Consider the following 19,221-nt stretch of genomic DNA (forward strand, 5'->3'; position numbering starts at 1 on the left):
AGCTTTTCTCAAGCTTCCAACCAAACTCTTGCTCTGACTGGAGCAGACAATGTGGCTGGTGATACCCACATTGTCCTGCTCCATCTCACCTTATAGTCTTCATGGCTGCTTATGCATCACTCCATCTGCATGCTTCTTGCAGAGGTCTTAGGCCATGATGTCCTCAAGTCCACCTCTCTGATCACAATAAGGATGTATGAAGTAAATCTCCAGTATGCTTGACTTCTGACTTTAAGATCTGGCTTTAAATCAGATGTAAGGTCTGCATTTGGAGCCTTTAATTTTGTGTTAGTCTTTCTGGGCAGAGATGCCCCAATATCACCTAACAGAGTTTGCCAGAAACCTGCTCTCTACACCCAGCCCATTTTTGATTAGGAGTTGAATTGCCCTTCTCCCTTTTCTTTAGTTATTTTGGGTGAGCCTAAGTGAAGTCAGGAAAAATCCAGCCAGCTTTGCAGTTGTGCTAGATCTCTGCCTTCAGTTCTTCTTGTTGATAATACAGGCCCATGGTTGTGCCATGGCCCAGAAAATAGATTTCATCAAACTGGTTTCACAGAGTGCAGGGTTGGATGAGTGTCTACAGACAGGCTTGATAACCAGCTGGAAGAAGTCAGCTTACCCCACAGCAGGTTGTCACGTTGCTCTGAGCAAACATCCATCTAAACTTTGCTTTTATAGCTGACAAAAGATGCCTTGTTTAATGCTGCCTCCCTTGGCATTTGGTTGGGACCTGCATGGTTTCTTCATGCTGCAGAGGCAGATTTTGCTTTTTTCTGGAAAGCTGCATCTCAGAAGGCCAGATGTCCAGCTATGTTTGTGGCCTGTTTGTTGCTTACTGGGTTGGAGCTGTGACTGAAGTGGTTAGTGTGCAAAATCTTTGGGAAACTTTTAAACAAAATGAGGGTTGGTGTTTTTGATACTAACAGAGGTGCTATCTCCTAGACTAACATACAAAAGGGAGGGTTCATTATTCTTCCTGCTTTATCTATTGGCATCTCACTTCCTGCATACTCTCCTGCTCTTCCCGAGGAGCCCTACTGAAAGTGTGGCCAGGTCCTTCCATTTCACATCTGACCTCTGGTCCTTATTTTGAGACAAACATCTATGTGCTTAATGTCTCCAGGGAAAATCATTTGGAGGCACTCCACAGAATTGTTTTGGGGATGTCTGTTTAAAAGAGTGCACAGCTGCTCTGCTTGCAGCTTCCTGATTTCTCCATTAATTAAGCTCCAGTCAATTCATAGCTTTAGATTAGCTAGGCCCAAAGGGTGCTTGGGTTCACCTGTCTCATACTGCATGAAGCATTGCTCAATTTTGAAGCAAGCGTAGTGCTTTTACTTTCCAAACATGCTTAGTGCTAAATACTTTTTATTTTGAAAGCCATTTCGCATCTGCTGCATTGAAAGGAGATTTTCTTCCTTAACCCAATCCTGCAAGAGCTAAATGCTGTTGAATTAGTGTGTAGCTGCTTCTGGAGAGATCTTCCACTGAACTATGCAAGATTGGCTCCTGCATAAGCACCCAGCCTTGCCTTCACGTGCTGCCATGGCTTGTTTTGGTCATGAGGTATTGCCAGGCTCTGCTCAGCGATAATTCCAACTCCTTTGGCATCCTGCTCATCAACCTGCTGTCAGAAAGTCTTTGCTGCTGCCTATGCTGGGTGAAGAGGGACACATAGCAACAAAAAATGACTGACTTGTCATCTTGCTGGTCACAGCCCTCTTTTCTCTCATCCTGCAACTTTGCTGTGCCTCCACAAAAAGCACTTCTTGGATTTCTAATATTTTTTTAATTTCCTGCCTTAATTTCTCTTTCTTCCTTCGCTTTCTTTTTTCTTCAAAGACGCTATAACTGAGGAGCAGGGCAGATACAGTGCTTCATTTGACAAATATTTGCATCTTTCCTTATATGTGGATCCACAATGCTGTCAGTAATAGCTGTTAGATAAGCTGGAAGAAGATGAGACAGGAGCGTTGAAAGAGGAATATTCGTGAGTAACCTTAATTGTGTTTTCTGTTGCTTCACCACTTTTTTGGTTTTTTCCCTTCCCCCTTCTCCTCTAATCCTTGAGGGACTACAACTGGTCAGAGTTCCAAGAATTCAGTATGGTTGATGTATTTATGATGTTGTTAACCCTACTTGAGGGTATCTGAACATTAAATGAGGAACCCAAATGTGGATTTGAGCAGTTCTGAAGAGAGGACAGCGAGAATGTTTTTATTTCACCTCTTATAACTTGCTTCCAAAGAAGAACATACAGCTGCTACAATGAGAAACAACATCTGAGAAGGAATAGTGTTAAAATTGGGTGGGGGAAATGTTTATGATTAAAAAGAAGCATTCTGTTTTCTGGAGAGCAAACACACAGATGGCAAGAGGTTGGGGGTTGTGGGTGGAAGAATTGTGTTGCCTAAGGTGAAAGATGTTAAATCCTTTTGTTGATTTGGACTACTACTACCAAATGGTTTTCCATGAGTCTCACAAATGACCAATTTTTGGTAAGTGGCAGGTAAAGAAGCTTTTTGGCTGTGGTTGCTTACTTGTCCTTTCATGTGCAATAAGATGTTCCTGCACTTGGTGAGAAGAAAAAAAAGTAGTTCCAAAGTGGAGGCAAGGATGATACAGTTGTAGAGCTCCAGGATGAATTGTTTCTATTTACTCTTACAGTACTTAGGGAAGTGGCTGGGGATGAGGTGAAGCCAACTTTTCTATGGATGGCACCTGCACTGCTGCTGCAGAGGATGCTTGTGTTGTGTTACCCTTACTGCATGCTGCTACATGGTGCTGGACACTGCTTCTCTTTTCCCTGCATGAGTTCTTGTGCAAGCATAACTGTTTCTTAAGTGGCAGGAAATGTTGTGCTATGGAAATCAAACACACTGAAAGGGAATGACAAAAGGTTTAGATTACCTGGTTACATTTCTTGAAGGAATATCACTGAGAATAACAAATAATGACTAATGCTGAGGTAGCCTGCCTCAGCCATTGGTACATATTTAACCAGTCTTGGTAAAGCAGCAGGAATTTGGGATTTGAAAGTGTGAATTTATTAACCTGTCAGCTCTTTATTAACATGGCTTTGTTCAGCAGTAATAATTAAAACCCAACATCCTTTTCTGGTTTTGATTTTTTTTAATTTTCTTTTTTATCTGGGTGATATTATGGGATATTGTTTGGGAGGGCTGCAAGAAAATGCACGACGTCTGCTGTCTGGCAGAAAGGGACCTTGGGGTGCTAACAGAGAAGCAGCTGAATAGGAGCCAGCAGTGTGCCCAGGTGGCCAAGAAAGCCAAAGGCATCCTGGCTGGGATCAGCAATGCTGTGTCCAGCAGGAGCAGGGAGGGGATTGTCCCCTGGCACTCAGCTCTGGGGAGGCCACACCTGGAGTGCTGCATCCAGTTTTGGGTACCTCAATGCCAGAGAGATGTGGAGGTGCTGGAGGCAGTGCAGAGGAGGGCAAGGAAGCTGGGAAGGGCCTGGAGAATAAATCTGATGAAGACCAGCTGAAGGAGCTGGGGATGGTTAGAGTCTGAAAAAGATGAGGCTGAGGGCAGACCTCATTGCTGTCTCCAACTACCTGAAAGGAGGTTGTGGAGAGGCTGCTGCTGGTCTCTTCTCACAGGGAATTAGTGATAGAACAAGAGGGAATGGCCTCAAGCTGTGACTGGGTAGAAAACATTTTTTCACAGCAAGACTGGTCAGACATTGGAACAGGCTGCTCAGGGAGGTGGTTGAGTCCCCAAGCCTGAATGTGTTTAAAGGTAGTTTGGATGTGGTGCTTAGGGATATGATTTAGGGGTGAACCTTGCAGAGTAGGGTTGTGGGTTGGACTTGGTGATCCTGAGGGGCTTTTCCCACCTGAATGTTTGTGTGATTCTGTGATTGCTTTTGTATAAAGCAAGATTAAGATAAATACCTTAAAGGCTGTGGGTATTTGTTGTGTGTTTGCAGCATGTGAGGAAAAGCAAGAAGCATAGTTCGTGTCTCATCTGCTGCAGTTGTTCACTGTCTTTGTCATTCAGATCAGTGACTCAGGCATTCCACACTGTCATTCTCTAAACAGAAGGACAGGGCATATTTCCCCTCACCTTCCTCCCCTTCTGAGAAAGCAAACCTCCCAATAAGCTCCATTTACACAGTTCTTTGTTCTATTAAACAGAGCTTACAGCATTTCTCTCAGGCTGCCAGGTCAAATCAGGAGGTCCTTTGCATCATCTTAGGTGTGTGCTGACCTTTAGATGGCTTAACAGAGGTAGCCTGAGAAGTGCTGAGAGGGCCAGAGCATCACTGGTTTGCCCATTGTCAGAGTGGTTCCTCTTTTGTCCAGTTCTTTGCAGAGAAAACAATTCAGAATAAAGAACAAAAATTAAATTGCTAAATAACAGCTCAAAATAGAAAGGTCTGTAAAGCTCACAACGTAGTCCCCTCTTTTCCTGCCATTTTAAAGATATTTAGAAACAATTTGTTTCCTGCTTTGAACAGAGTTAATTTTATCACAGCTGTTTATTTTTGTTTTAACAGCTTTAGTTTACACAGCCCTTTATCAACCCTAAATATCTTCCTGATTTAGAATCTTGGTTTGATGCCAGTGCAGCTCTGGGGCCATTGGTGTATGAAGTCTGATGTTGTGGTCTCTTTTTAATCCCTGTTTGAGCTAATCTGTTTTGGTACATTTCAGAACATCACTCTCAAAGAGCTGTAGTGTGTATGTACACATATGTACACAGTATGTACACATAGCAGTAGTGTGGTGTGTTTGAAATGTCTTGAAAAAAAACTCATCTCTCTTACATATCCAGAGAGGAAAAACCTGTGTGTGAAGTGCAAAATTCCTCCAGACAGCGTTGGGAGAATTGAATCTTAGGGAATGCTAAATTAGCTGGCATTTGTAAGGAGCATGAAGCAACAGAGATCAGACTCTGATTGTTTTTAAATAGCTCTGTGTCAGTATTCCCCATGTCTTGTCCCAGCCAGAAGTCTGCAATCATAGAATCATGGAATTGTTTTAGCTGGAAAAGACCTCTAAGATCCATAGAGGCCAACCATTGACCTAACACCACCATGGCCATTAAACCATGTCCTCAAATGCCATGGCCACATGTTTCTTGAACGCCTCCTGTATTGCTTTCATTGCAAGGATTGTAAGCTGAGACAGAGCTCTGTGGCAGCACAGGGACTGAAATGATGCTTGGATTATCCTTGAGCCCAGATGGGTGATGCTTGGGCAATCTGCTGTAAGGCTGAGGTGAGATTTTTGCTACAAGGTGTGATGCCTCATCATAGAGGAACGGTCATGAAAGATGCAGATGGCATCGAGAAAAACAAGTGATTACCCAGAAACAAAAGCCCGATTTTTACTGGGGGCCCTTGAGCTTTCTGATCTCTTTCATGCAGGCTTCAAAGATCTGAAAATCCATGTGAGACCTCTTAAGTAATTCCCATAATTACTTCCATAATCGACTTTCATCTGCTGGCCAAGGTCCAGGTCTTCCTCTCTCACAATTAGTAATTCAGAAAACCTATTTTCATTATTTATTTTAAAGGAAGTTATTCTGTCCACTTCAGGGAGTGGCTGAGGGCAGTCATGGATTGTATCAGTTAAAATCAAATTATTTGTGGAGGGAGGTCTCTCAACTGCTCCTTTTCTCTATCACAGAGTAGGTCAAGGAGAGTTTGTCAAGGATGAAAAAAGGAGCCTTTGCAAGAGGGTAATTTTTCCACTTCATTTCAGGAAGATTTTCTGTTCAGCAAAGAGATTGTCATCACTGTGATTTGTGGGGTTTTGAGTTGTAGTTGACTTGTACTCAAAAATATTATCTGTAACTCCATATAGTTGATTGGTGACCATTCTCTTTGCATTTAGAAGTAGGGAATAAAGCTGGTTCTAGTCTCTGTCTTAGCCAGGGCCCTAGTGGCTGATAGTTTGCAAAGCTGGGAGAAGGTCTAGCTAGTAGAACTTAAGAGCCTCTTCTGTAACTGCCCAAGTCACAACAAGGTGTAGGAATAAGGAGGAGGCAGTGACTTTGCCATGTTACCTGAAGAAATTTAGACCTCTCTGGATTAGTTAATTTATCCTTGCTTCTCTGAGTGCTTCTGCATCATGGAATGGCTTTGCTACAGACCACAGCATGGAGCACAATCACAGTCAACATCTGAATTCCCTGATTATGGCTTTCATGAGCTCTGAAAAAGGAGTGCACAGGATCTACTTTACTGATGGCAGGAAAACTACCATTTGAATTACCATGAAATCCAAGTGAAACCAGATGTGAAGTTTTCCCCCAGGGCCTTCATGGAAAAAACCCAAATGTCTAAGTAAAGATATCAAGACCCTTTCATATTTAAGGAAATTAATTGTAATGTTATTTCATATTCTTTCAGACTCTAATCCCACACATCTTCTGGAACAGTAATTTTTGTCCAGTGCTATCTAGATTGAGTGCTCAAAGAAACAGAAATGTTACTTATGTTTGACAGGTAGCTGTAACCAACCACTCAGGAGGCCAGAGGGCCTGAACACTTTGCTTAGTCTTTAGTCTTATTTGGTTCTCATTGGGAACTTTCTCTAATTCCACATTTACACTCCTTTCATGTTTCAGATGTAGAAAACCTTAGAGCACCTATGATGACGTTTCTGGTTAAAAGTTTTACTAATGATCCTACCCTGGCACATAATTCCTGATTTCATTTCCTAGCAGCACCCTGGTGTTGAAACCAATGTAACTGATGACCCTTTGGCATCCTGGATTGTGAAGTTGTGCCTGTAGGCATCAGGACTTCCACTGGTTCATCAGAGATGCTAGAAGTAGCCTTTGAAGAAGATGGTGGGTTTTACTGGGTAGTGACATGTCACGACCCAGTATCCTGAGCCAGCCTTGAGCAGTGGGGGAGGTTCTGCTAAGATTCAGGTATTCCCTTGGAGTAAGTTAAAGCAAAGGGATGATGAGTTTGGTTTGGTAGAGCCAGGGAATGAATCTTAGGAAGAAGTTCTTCAGTAGGAGCATGGTGAGACTCTGGAATAGATCGCTTGGGGAGGTTGTGGATGCCTCCTCCCTGGGGCTGTCCAAGGCCAGGTTGGATGAGACCTTGAGCAGCTGAGTCTAGTTGAGAGGTGTCCCTGCCCATGGCAGGGGAGGTTGGAGTAGGTGATCTCTGAGGTCCCTTCCAACCTAAGCCATTCTGTGATTCTTTTGTCCAGGCAGCCTATTATGATGAAAATCCATTCCAATCACTTTGTGGACCTTGGTATAAAAAGAAATCAAGAAGTTGAACTTAGCTGAAAGTTTTCTTTCTTTGACTTATAAGAGCCACGTCTGCGGCACCGCCAATGTTTGTGTGGGGGATCTGGAACACTGAGTTTGTTATTATTAGGCAGAAGTAGTGTTGGAGGAGCAGCAATTGCCATTGTTTTCTTAGAAACATAAATAAGTCAATCTGTAAGTGTGGGAAGCAAGATTTCAAGGATCTTGGGAACTGTTTCAATTGGAGGAAACTTCAGTGGGTCACTTTGGCTGCCAGGGAATGTTTGGCCTGATTCTGCACTGCTCTGTGGCTGAAGCATCAAATATTGCATCCGTGGCCTCTGCTATTCAGCCAGCAGACATTTGCAGATAAGTGCAGATAAATTTTCCTATTCACTGAGAGAAATTATGCAAATCAGAATGTCAATGTTGATTTATTCTGTTCCTAGAGAACAGTGTGCATGGGTGCTTTTCTGATGAGGCTGTCTACACTGCAGAGAGATTTAATTTTCAGCCGAGAGCATATTAAGCAGCTTATTTGATTGCAAATTTGTTTGAACAGCTTTCAGCTTTTTATTTCCCAGTTAGATAATGTAGCTTTAGATACTAATTGCATAATTGGCATGGTATGAGTCACACAGATTTAAAGGTAGAGCGTACCTGGTCCTACTGCTTGTTAGCTTTAAGTGGCTTTCTACAATAGCTGCCCCACAACTGAATTTTAACTCTTGCATTTATTGAGTTCTCTTCCAAACAATTTTTGTCTGCAGAAGAAGGGTTTTCTTGGTGCTGAAGGGATGGCCATTCTTCATTCAAGAAGTTTTGGTGCTGGAGTATGCATGTTGTGTGGATTGGTGTAAGTTCTAACAGGTACACCAACGTGATGAAGCAAACTGGGGTTTAAAGGTCAAAACCGCTCGCATGGCACAGAGAGCATCTTCTCTACCTGTTCCTTGTAGTTTTGTTTTCCTTGAGAGGATGGTGGGAGGAACCATTTTCCTCCACCTTTTTGAAAGCAGTGAGCTTTATACCTAAGATTCCTTCTTTCATCCCTCCGTTTCACAGGCCTGAAAGACGCTACAGGCTCAGAGAGCGATGGTGGCGACTCTTGCAGCACAAAATCAGAAGGAGCCAACGGAGGCACGACAATCCAACCCAAAAAGGTCAAAGGTGTTGGCTTTGGGGATATCTTCAAAGACAAACCTATAAAGCTACGACCAAGGTCAATAGAAGTTGAAAATGACTTTCTCCCAGTAGATAAGGTATGTGCCATTTCTTAATTATCTCTTGGTGTTGTTAGTTGGCATCCTAATGTTCTAAATTCTATCCATGGCCAAACCTTGAAGCTTTATGGCCATTATTTCCTACTCTTTCTTTGGACAAGATTTTGCTTTTTCTTCTTTTGCTGCACACTAGAAAATGTATTCCGGGGAAGTCACCTGCCTGCAAGGACTGCTCAAAGATTTACTCTTCTGTTTCTAGTTCCATCTGTTTAAATAGCCTTTTTTTTCTCTAAAAAAAAATATTACTGTAGAGAACAAGACTGGAGAAGGTTTGATGGTTTTCAGTTATTCACATTATGGTTAAAAAAAATTGCTAATGCTTGCATGAGGAAGATTCTGTCACTGTGACATCAGTATACTTATAAAAAAAAAAAAAAGAAACTTTGTCAAATACCTAAATTAGTCCATTTAGTAATAGGTTTGATGATTTAAAGAATGGTTTCAAAAGTCACATAGCTTTGTTTAAAGGGATTATGAAAAGTGAAAGCATGGAATTTATGGGTTTGTTCTATGTGATATAAAAAGAAAGACCTGAGATGGGGGGAAGTAAAAATTTACTTTCTGACAAATTGAAACTGAGCAGCCCTGCAAAAAAGGCCTTGGAGGTGCTGGTGGTTGAGAGGCTGGACATAGGAGCCTACAGTGTGCACTTGCAGCCCTGAAGGCCGAAAGCATCCTGGGCTACATCAAAAGAAGTGGAAGCAGCAGAATGATGGAGGTGATTCTGCCACTTCGGTCTGGTAAGGCCTCACCTGGAATACTACATCTAGCTCTGGAGTCCTCAACACAGGAAGGACATGGACCTGATGGAGCAGGTCCAGAGGAGGGCCACCAGAATGATCAGGGGAGTGGAACCCCTCTTGCTGCAGGGACAGGCTGAGGGAGCTGGGGTTGTTCAGCCTGGAGAAGAGAAGGCTCTGGGGAGACCTAAGAGCAGCCTTCTAGTACCTGAAGGGGGCTACAAGAAAGCTGGGAAGGGACTTTTTGTATGGGATTGTAGTGATACTACAGGAGGGGCAACAGGTTTGAGCTTGAGAAGGGCAGATTTAGCCTGGAGATTAGGAAGAAATTCTTTCCAGTGATGGTGGTGAGACACTGGAACAGGTTGCCCAGGGAGGTTGTGGATGCCCCTCCCTTGAAGGTGTGCAAGGCCAGGTTAGGTGGGGTCTTGAGCAACCTGTTTTAGTGGAAGGTGTCCCTGCCTATGGCAGGTGTTTGGAACTAGATGATCTTCAAGGTCCCTTCCACCCTAAACCATGTTACCCTTTCTGGAGTAATTAACTTACAGGAATAAGGAGGAAGGGAAAGAAAATCTGGTTGATTTGTGTCCCTCATAGGGACAGTGGGAAAGCAGCTTGCCCCTTTTGGGATGCCTAACTCAAAGCAGGACTTGCTTGTAGAGGATAGAATGGAAAAGGCAAACCTGAGTTTAAATTTGGTAAGCTTGGCTCCAGTGTGTGTCTCGTGAACCACTGAACTGTGCTTCATGAGTGAAGAGTGACTCCTCATCTCCTGTCTCCTTCCTGCCCTTCCCTGCTGTCTCACTGGATCTGTTTGCTTCCATCTTCTCTCAATTTGGGTTGTATAAAGTTCAAGCTGCCTGAACAGAGTTGTCCAGATATTGGTGCCATGCTTCAGCTTTCCCATCTGTCTGCACTTGCAGTTTGTGGTGAAGGAGGTTACCCACACAGTGCTTTGTGCTGCTTGTGACATTGGTTAGGCTTTTGGTTTTGATAAATCTGCTTTTGGGCTCTAAAGAAATGCAGGGTAGTTGTTGGCTGTGCCACAAGACTTTACATGTTGGTCTTCATTCAGGAAAGATCTGTCTGTATGAAATAAACTCATCAAGCATATGCATGGAAGAGTTTCAACTTATTCCTGACTTGGGCTGCTTGCAGAACATTTTAAAATAGAAGCAGAGTAGTGTAAGATATATTGATAGTACCAGAAGTCATTCCTTAAAGCAACGTGGAAAATCTGCTCTCTTCTCCTGGGGCACAATACTGAGCTACTGCCAGACTGAGTTCTCCTGGAGGAGTGTGAGAAGAAATATTCCTGGGTTTTCATCCATGCCTTTGATTAAGAAATTGTAGGATGCTTCAGTCTGAAAAACAAGATGTGTAGGTTTAAGCTAATGCAGTTTTGTTTTATGGGAGGGAGGCAGCGAAAGTATGGATGTTGTAAATTGCTCTGTGTCAGCTGCTGATAGCCAGCTGGTAAATCACAGGAAATGTGTGAATGTCACTTGAGTCTCTGCCATTGCCAAGTATCTCCACAAGCATTAGAAACCCCAAACTGCTGTGCTCTAATAGTTTAAAACATCACTGATTTCCTGAGTTCCAGAGATACTTGATAGAGGCATAAACTGGGCTGAATCAAAAGCAGTGAGAGCAGCACGACGAGGGAGGGAATTCTACCCCTCTGCTCTCATGAGAGCCCACGTGGAGCACTGCATCCAGCTCTGGTGCCCCCAGCATGAGAGGGACATGGAGCTGCAGGAGGGGGGCCACAACGATGATCAGAGAGAATCTGTCCTATGAGGACAGGCTGAGAGAGTTGGGGCTGTTGAGCCTGGAGAAAAGAAGCCTGCAGGAAGACCTTAGAGCAGCCTTCCAGTACTTGAAGGGGCTACAAGAAAGCTGGGAAAGGACTTTTTACAAGGGTTTGTAGTGATAGGATGAGAGGGAATGGATTGAAACTTGAGGAGGGGGGATATTGAGATTGGAGATTACGAAGAAATTCTTTCCAGTGAGGGTGCTGAGACTCTGGCACAGGTTGCCCAGGGAGGCTGTGGATGTCCCCTCCCTGGAGGTGTCTCAAGACAAGTTGGATGAGGCCTTGAGCAACCTGGGCTGGTGGGAGGTGTCCCTGCCCATGGCCATGGGGGTTGGAACTAAATGATCTTTAAGGTCCCTTCCAACCTGAGCCATTCTATGAATCTATGAACGATTTGTCTCATTTCAACTTCAATACAAAGAAAAATGATCCGGAAAATAACAGAACTGATAGGCAAGGAGCTTTTTGTGCTGTCTGATGAGCTTCAAGAGAAATGGTTCACAAGCTACCATGATACATATCTGTAAAAATCTAATCAATATAAATTGATACAAAAAGATTAAAATTAGTGTAATCAGGAATAAGTAGTTTTTAAATCCATGTCTTAGTGTTTCTAAGTAAAATGGATTTTTATCTCTTGCCTCACTTGGAATTTGTTGGATGAAATAACTGATTTTTAATTGCTGTGACTGAGTTGTAACCTTTCTTTAACTTTGAAAATATTATTAAAAGTCTAATGATAGGACATTTTTTTTATTCTTAGCAGCCACGAGCTTTGAAAAAGTAAACAAACAAATGTAGTTATGCAAAAAAAACCCGAAACAACCAACCCGTTGGACTTTGGAAATGACACAAAGTCTGATGGATGTAAACCAAACTGAATATAACCTGTAAAGTAAAACTTCTGCATTCATATTTTGCTGCCTGTTTAGCTTCATTTGTTTCTGGAATTCTTCTGAAATGGTTTCTTTTTTCAAATTTTCCCCAGTCAAAAATTCTTGTTTAAAACTCATCTCTGATTGTAGTGCTTAGCCTTTGATTTAGTCATGAATTGTCCACGTTACAAATGTGTTACAGATTAGCCTTCTCTTTTACATGCCAGTAAGTGTGTTTTGTGGGACTGAAATTAGGGCTAGAGGATGATGAAGGGACTGGAGCACTGCCTGATGAGGAGAGGCTGAGAGCCCTGGGGCTGTTTAGTCTGGAGAAGACTGAGAGGGGATTTAATCAATGTTTATAAGTATCTGAGGGCTGGGGGTCAAGAGGCTCTTCTCAGTTGCACCCTGTGATAGGGCAAGGGGCGATGGATATAAACTGCAGCACAGGAGGTTCCACCTCAACATGAGGAGGAACTTCTTCACTGTGAGGGTCCCAGAGCACTGGAACAGGCTGCCCAGAGAGATTGTGGAATCTCCTTCTCTGGGGACTTTCCAGCCCTGTCTAGATGCATTCCTATGTGACCTATGCTAGATTCTCTGGTCCTGCTCTGACAATGGATTTGACTCAGTGATCTCCAGAGGTCCCTTCCAACCCTTAACATCCTGTTATCCTGTGGAATTGATGACATATCGTACTGTAACTTCATAAACATTGTGACTGGAAAACAGAAATCTTCAGGAAGGAGATTGCAGGCTCAGTAGTCCTCCTGATTTGGTTCTGAATCACTCCTGAACCTGTTCTGCAGCATGTGCAGGCACAGGGAGTGTTCCTGCAAGAGATGTTCCCTTTTTTGGGAGCTGTTCTCTCTCCCTCACTTTCAATCTTTACAATATCCTGATTTTTTTTTTTTCTGGGAGATTATAACTTGTACTGCTAATTCTTCTCAGCTCACTTTGGATTTTCTTTCAGTATAAGGCCAAAGGGGATCTCAGAGATCATAGATTCATAGAATGGTTTGAGCTGGAAGGGGCATTGAAGATCATTGAGTTCCAGCCCCACTGCCATGAGCAGGGACACCTCTAGCCCAAGTTACTCAAGGTCTCATCCAGCCTGGCCTTGACACCTCCAGGGAGGAGGCATCCACAACCTCCCTGGGCAACCTGTGCCAGAGTCTCACCATCCTCACTGGAAAGAATTTCTTCCTAACCTTCAGTCTCAATCTGCCCTCCTCAAGCTTCAATCCATTCCCTCTCATCCCATCACTACAAGCCCTCGTTAAAAGTCCCTTCCTGTCTTTCTTGCAGCCCCCTTCAGGTACTGGAAGGCTGCTATGATGTCTCCCTGGAGCCTTCTTTCCTCCAGGCTGAACAGCCCCAACTCTTTCAGCCTGTTCCTATAAGGGAAACTGTCCTCTGATGATCTTCTTGACCTCCTCTAGACCCACTCTGCTCTTTTTCAGTCATTTTAAAGTTGAATCTTTGTGAAGGGGCAGCATGAGGACATCCCAATTATGTTTCAGTTTCTTGAACATTTTTATTTAATAAAACAAAAGCCAAAACAAGGGCATAAATGAGATGAAGTTTCAGTTGGGTTTGTTTTCTGTGGGTTGTTGTGGGGATTAGGTTTTGTTTTTTGGGGGGAGTTTGGTGTGTTATGGGGGAGTTCTTTCTCTTTTATTAGCTTGGGATTTTTGTTTGGAGGTTTTTGTTTTGTTGTGGGGGGGTTGTGTGTTGTGAGGTTTTGTTGTTGGTTTTGTGTGTGGCTTTTTTTCTATTTGTTTTGGTTTTTTGTTTTGTTGGGCTTTTTTGGTTTGGTTTTGTTTGGTTTGTAACAGAAACTCCGACTATGTCCTAAGCTCATTTTCCTATAGAGTTATTTGCAAGACTTTTGCCTGGGGTGTTGACAAAAAGTCCCTACATCCTTGCTCACATTGCCTCTCCCTAGCTATCAGACTCAAGATGCCAGAAGAGAGTAGGCTGGCTCGGGAAAGGAGAGGAAACTTCTCAGTGCCAGTAAGCAGAGGTAGGAAAGCTGCTGGTTTCCTGTGAGATAAACAAGTGGAACCTTTGTTTCCCAGGGATGGCCTGAGCATGAGTCAGTGTCAGGGCTGGGCTCTCCCTGAGCTGAGCTCATGCAAGGAAGGGGCAGGACTCCAGGGCTCTTCTTGGACGCTCGGAGTTGCTGCAAGGCAGTTTGGCTTCACAATGGGAGAAGAGGTATTTCTTTTGCAGTTACTTGTTGGTTTATGTTTTTTTTCTGTGGCTGTTTAAAACTTTTATCATAACATAGATTCTCCAGAGCACAGGATTTGACTGCAGGGTTCTTGGGGTCTTCTGCACGCTTCGGAGATGCTGGACAGGTAAAAAGAAAAGAAGGAAAAAGAGTGCTGAGGATCCTGAAGAACATTTCTGCTATAAAGGACTGTACTAGGGGGTTATTTTGTGTGAAAACATATTGTGTCCAGCCTCTGTTTAGCTTAAGTTTGGTGGTTTGTTTTTTTTTCCTTTCAGGCTGTTTGGCCACTAAACTTACACAGATGTTTTTATTTCTATCTGATTTAGTTTCAATTTTCTTACTCTAAAGACTAATCTCATTTTACGTTTAGGCAAGAGGAATTGCACTGTCTTTAGGATGTGTTGCTCTGTCAAATGTTTGCTTAGTAAACAGAAATTGGCTCCTGCTTTTTTTCCTTCCCAAATGAACTGATAACATTCAACTTCTTTTTAGGACACAAAAAAAAAGAGGAGGAGCTTTTGGGCAACCTGAGGATGTCCCTGCTTACTGCAGAGGGGGTTGGCCTAGATGACCTTTGGAGGTCCCTTGCAACCCCGACCATGCTATGATTCTATGATTCTTTACTAATTAATTACTCATCTGAGTGAGAAGACATTTCAGGTGTTTTGTACAAATGAGGGAAACCCATACAAATTGTGTTTTTGGAGAAAATTATATTGGGATGATAAAATCTAAATGGAAGTGATCCTTTCCTTCTAGAAACAGCAAGGAAAAGTGAAGTCAGCTGATGGTTGTTAAGTTTGTTAGAAAGCTAAATGGAGAGGTACCAAGAAAACTGTTTAATGATTTGCAGATACTTCGGGGGACTTTCAGTTGAAACATGTGGATTTAGCTCAACTTTGGATTTTCACAGCTAAAGTCATTAAGCTCTGTGTAGAAATAAGACTAAAAGTTTTCTGAGTTGCTTTTTCTCGTAAAATGTGCCACGAGTCTTCCTTTGTTTTTTGCCTTAAAACCACAAAAGAGAAAAGAGGAAAAGGAGTAGTGCAAAAGATTCATAGACTAGCCAGGTCCTCGGTGGGATGAAAAGTCTATAGGCAACTATCTCAAATGCCTTCTTAACTCCTTGTTGCATGTTCTCCCTGCTGACTCGGGGGGGGGGGAGGGTTGGACTAGATGACATTGGGAGGTCCTTCTAGACCAAACCACTTTGTGATTCTATGTGTTTCTCTAGGAGGTTAGTGGCATTTTGTGTTTCTAAAAGACTTCTAAACTACTATGGGCATGAGCCTGTATTATTACAGCCAGCTAAGTGCTTCATGAAAACTTCCCAATAAAAAACAAACAGGAGAGGAGAGGACTCAGCACCTGGGAAGGAAGTCCTGATGCATCAGTGACTGCTAGTCACATAGGGGCTGCTCATGCCTGCTTTCTGCTGGGTGCTGAGTCACTTGCCATGCACTGGTCACCCAAAGAGTGGTAGACCTTTATATGTACCCTCAACACAGGAAGGACATGGACCTGATGGAGCAGGGGGCTGGAACACCTCTGCTTGCAAGGACAGCCTGAGGGAGCTGGGGTTGTTCAGCCTGGAGAAGAGAAGGCTCCAGGGAGACCTAAAAGCAGCCTGCCAGTACCTCAAGGGGGCTATGAGAAGGTTGTGGAGAGACTGTTTCCAAAAGGCCTGCAGTGACAGGATGAGGGGCAGTGGTTTGAAGTGAGAGAACAACAGATTTAGACTGGATGTGAGGAACAAGTTCTGCACCATGATGAGGGTGGTGGAACACTGCACCAGGTTGCCCAGGGGTTAATTGAGGCCCGATCTTTGATGCTATTGAAGGTCAGGCCGGACAAGACTATGAGCAACCTGATCTAGTGGAAGATTTCCTGCTGTCTGCAGGGGGCTTGGACTAGCTGACCTTTGGAGGTCCTTTCCAACCCAAACCATTCTATGATTCGATGTACATATGACAGTTTCTTCTGCAGCAGTTTCTGCACTCATCACAAAGAAAAGCTAAAACACATCATGTTAGTAATTTTCCATTTGTGCCTTGAGTTACAGAGCTTCATTCAACAGAAAAGAATTGAAATTCCAGTCAGTGATAAGAGAACTGGATGGAGACAGCAATACATTTTGCTTTGTCACTCATTGCTCTGCAGTTTTCTCTGTAAGAGCAAAAAATGTTTTAAAAAACCTAAAACCACCTGTCTTCTTGTCAGTTGCTTCTGTCCTGATTTCAGCAATGCAAGGTGGATTAAAAAAACCCAAACGTCAAAACAAAACAGAACACACACACCCCTCAAAAAAAAAAGAAAAAAAAGCCAGAAGAATACTCACATGCACAGAAAAAAATCCAAAACAATTCCCTCAAATGAAACCCAAATGAAGGAACAAAAAACCACTTAAAAATGAAAATTGATCTGAGGAGAAATAAAGAAATGTGATGCCAGAGTGGAATAAATATTTGCTGTCAGTAGTGAGTCTGGCACTGTATGCATCACAGTGTGGGTTTAGTCCTTTCTCTAATCACTGAATTTGATAAATATAATTAAACAGCTACTTGGCAGCTTCTTCTCAGCATCATAATGTTCACAAAAGAGCAAAGAAGTATTGTTGCCAATTTGAAAAGGATTCATAGAATGGTTTGGGTTGGAAGGGATCTCCAAAGGTCATCCAGTCCAACCCCACTGCAGTCAGCAGGGATATCCTCCACTAGATCAGGTTGCTCGCAGCCTTGTCAAGCCTCACCTTGAAAATCTCCAGGGATTGTGCCTCAACTACCTCCCTGGGCAAACTGCTGCAGTGTTCCATCACCCTCCTGGTGCAGAACTTGTTCCTCACATCCAATCTGCTCTCGTTTCAAACCACTGCCCCTTGTCTTGTCCCTGCAGGCCTTTGCAAACAGTCCCTCTGCAGCCTTCTTGTAGCCCCTTTCAGGTACTGGCAGGCTGCTCTTAGGTCTCCCCAGAACCTTCTCTTCTCCAGGCTGAACAACCCCAGCTCCCTCAACCTGATCTCATAGGAGAGTTGTTCCAGCTCCCTGATCATCTTTGTAGCCCTGCTCTGGACCTCCTCCATCAGGTCCATGTCCTTCCTATGGTGAGGGCTCCAGAGCTGAAGGAGATACTGACAAGATCCATTCCCTGTATTTTTGAGATAGAAGAGGTAGCTGCACTGCCTTCCTTACTGCTGCTAAAGGAAGTGAAAATCCATGTAGTGCTTGTAAGGTTCATTAATGTTTTGTATGAGTGGGAGATTTCATAACAGCTGGATGGCACAGCCTGGATCTGTGCAGCCTGGATCATGGTAGTTGCCAACTGCAATCTAGAGAAGCACCATTCTCCTGGGAGAGTAGGAAGGAATTTCATTCACTCAGTGCAGATGGACTAAAGGATTCTTCCTAGTGAAGACAGAAATTCATTCTGAATCAATACCTGCAAATGGTAACGTTCCTGGCAGGGGGTGCAAGGGGTCATGATCCTTTACATCTTTGTCAGCCACAACAAAAAGGGACAATGAAAAATAAATAAAGCAGTGAAGAAAGAAGGTGTATATGCTCAAAAAAGTTCTTTTTGTTACAAAAGCAAATTCATTGTAACATTGCAGGTCTGCAGCTTGAGGAAGAAGGAAGAATGAGATTGTTCAAATAGCTTCATTTGATGTGCTTGCTTTCAGTGCTTTGAGATGAGGAGGTTAGGAGCATTCTCTGTGGGTTTCGTTCTGTACTTAGGGCAGTGGAATATCTCCCTGTGAGGCCAGGCTGAGGGAGCTGGAGCTTGGAGCAGAGGAGCCTGAAGGGTGACCTCATTGCTGTTGATAAAATGTGCAGGACAGACCCAGGCTCTGCTCAGTGATGTCCAATGATAGGACAGCTGTGTGCCAGCTGGAGCAGAGGAGGTGCCACAGGAACAGAGGGGAAAACTTTTTCAGTCTGAGGGTGGAGCAGGCTGCCCAGAGAGGTTGTGAAGTCTCCTTCTCTGGAGACATTCAGAACTCTCCTGGATCTGTTCCTGTGTGACCTACACTAGGTGCTACTGCTCTGGCAGGAGGGTTGGACTGGATGAGCTTTTGAGGTCTCTTCCAACCCTTAACATTCTGTGATTTGTTTCAGCAGCATCTACCTAATCTAAACCCTTACATTCACTTTCTCACCATTAACCTTTTAGGAAGGCAGATTTCTAGTTCATTAATGGTTTGAAACTGACAGCCTGGCAGTATCAAATACCAGGATTCCAAGGAAATAAGAATGTTACAATGTGTGCTAGTTAAGGCAGAGGTTTCTCTCCTGTCCAGCACATCATAGCATATCAGTAGAAAAAAAGCATCCCCACTCCCCTCCCTGCCCATGATTTGAAATTTTAACATGTCAAAATCTGAAATTACACCACCTTTGGAGTCAGCTGCTGGTGGAACAGGTTTAACACTGTGAAGAACAGTGATATTAAAAAGAAAATAGTTCACTCTTCTGCTTTCCAAACTGCTCAGAGTTGTTTTTTATTAAAGTGATGTTCCACTGTTCATGTTGATAGTTTTGTTTCTATCCCCTTTTCTATTCAATAATTAAACTAAAAGTTTTGCACTGTGTGTTTTACCCACTTGGGTTCCTAGGATGGCTTAGCTTGGAAAGGACTTTGGGGATCATCTACTCCCACTTGCATGTTATTTGAGATAGCAGAGATTTCTCTGGTGACTTACACTAGTGAAGATGTTCTTCATCTGTGGTTTGTACACTGCTGGTGGTCTGCTAAACACCTGGGAGCTTTAGCTCATGGATAGCTGGATGGGACGTTTGGTGCTGGCTCAGGTTTGTTTCTTAATGGAGCCCAGCAGCTGGAAGCAAGCACTGAAGTAATTTTCCATTTAAGCAGCTCTGAAACTGCTGAAGAGATGTTTTGTAGTTGTAAATGGGAAATTGGGAATCTGTGAAACAGGCCCTGTAATTAGCTGTCTTCCCTGCTATGGAGGTTTGAGACTCTCCTTTAATGCAAAAAAACATAAATTGCATGAATGTGGAGGATATAAACAG

At 43.3% G+C, this 19,221-nt stretch overlaps 1 protein-coding gene across 1 annotated transcript in view; it reads left to right on the top strand.

The window, feature by feature from the left end:
- The window catches only part of SH3KBP1 (SH3 domain containing kinase binding protein 1), a 114,079-nt gene that overhangs the window by 37,807 nt on the left and 57,051 nt on the right, over positions 1–19,221 (top strand). The window contains exon 5 of the mRNA XM_054381236.1: positions 8,307–8,503. Within this exon, the coding sequence (XP_054237211.1) occupies positions 8,307–8,503 (197 nt within the window). The remainder of the gene's footprint in view (positions 1–8,306; positions 8,504–19,221) is intronic.

Source organism: Indicator indicator, chromosome 1 (assembly GCF_027791375.1).
Source record: "Indicator indicator isolate 239-I01 chromosome 1, UM_Iind_1.1, whole genome shotgun sequence".
NCBI lineage: Eukaryota > Metazoa > Chordata > Aves > Piciformes > Indicatoridae > Indicator > Indicator indicator.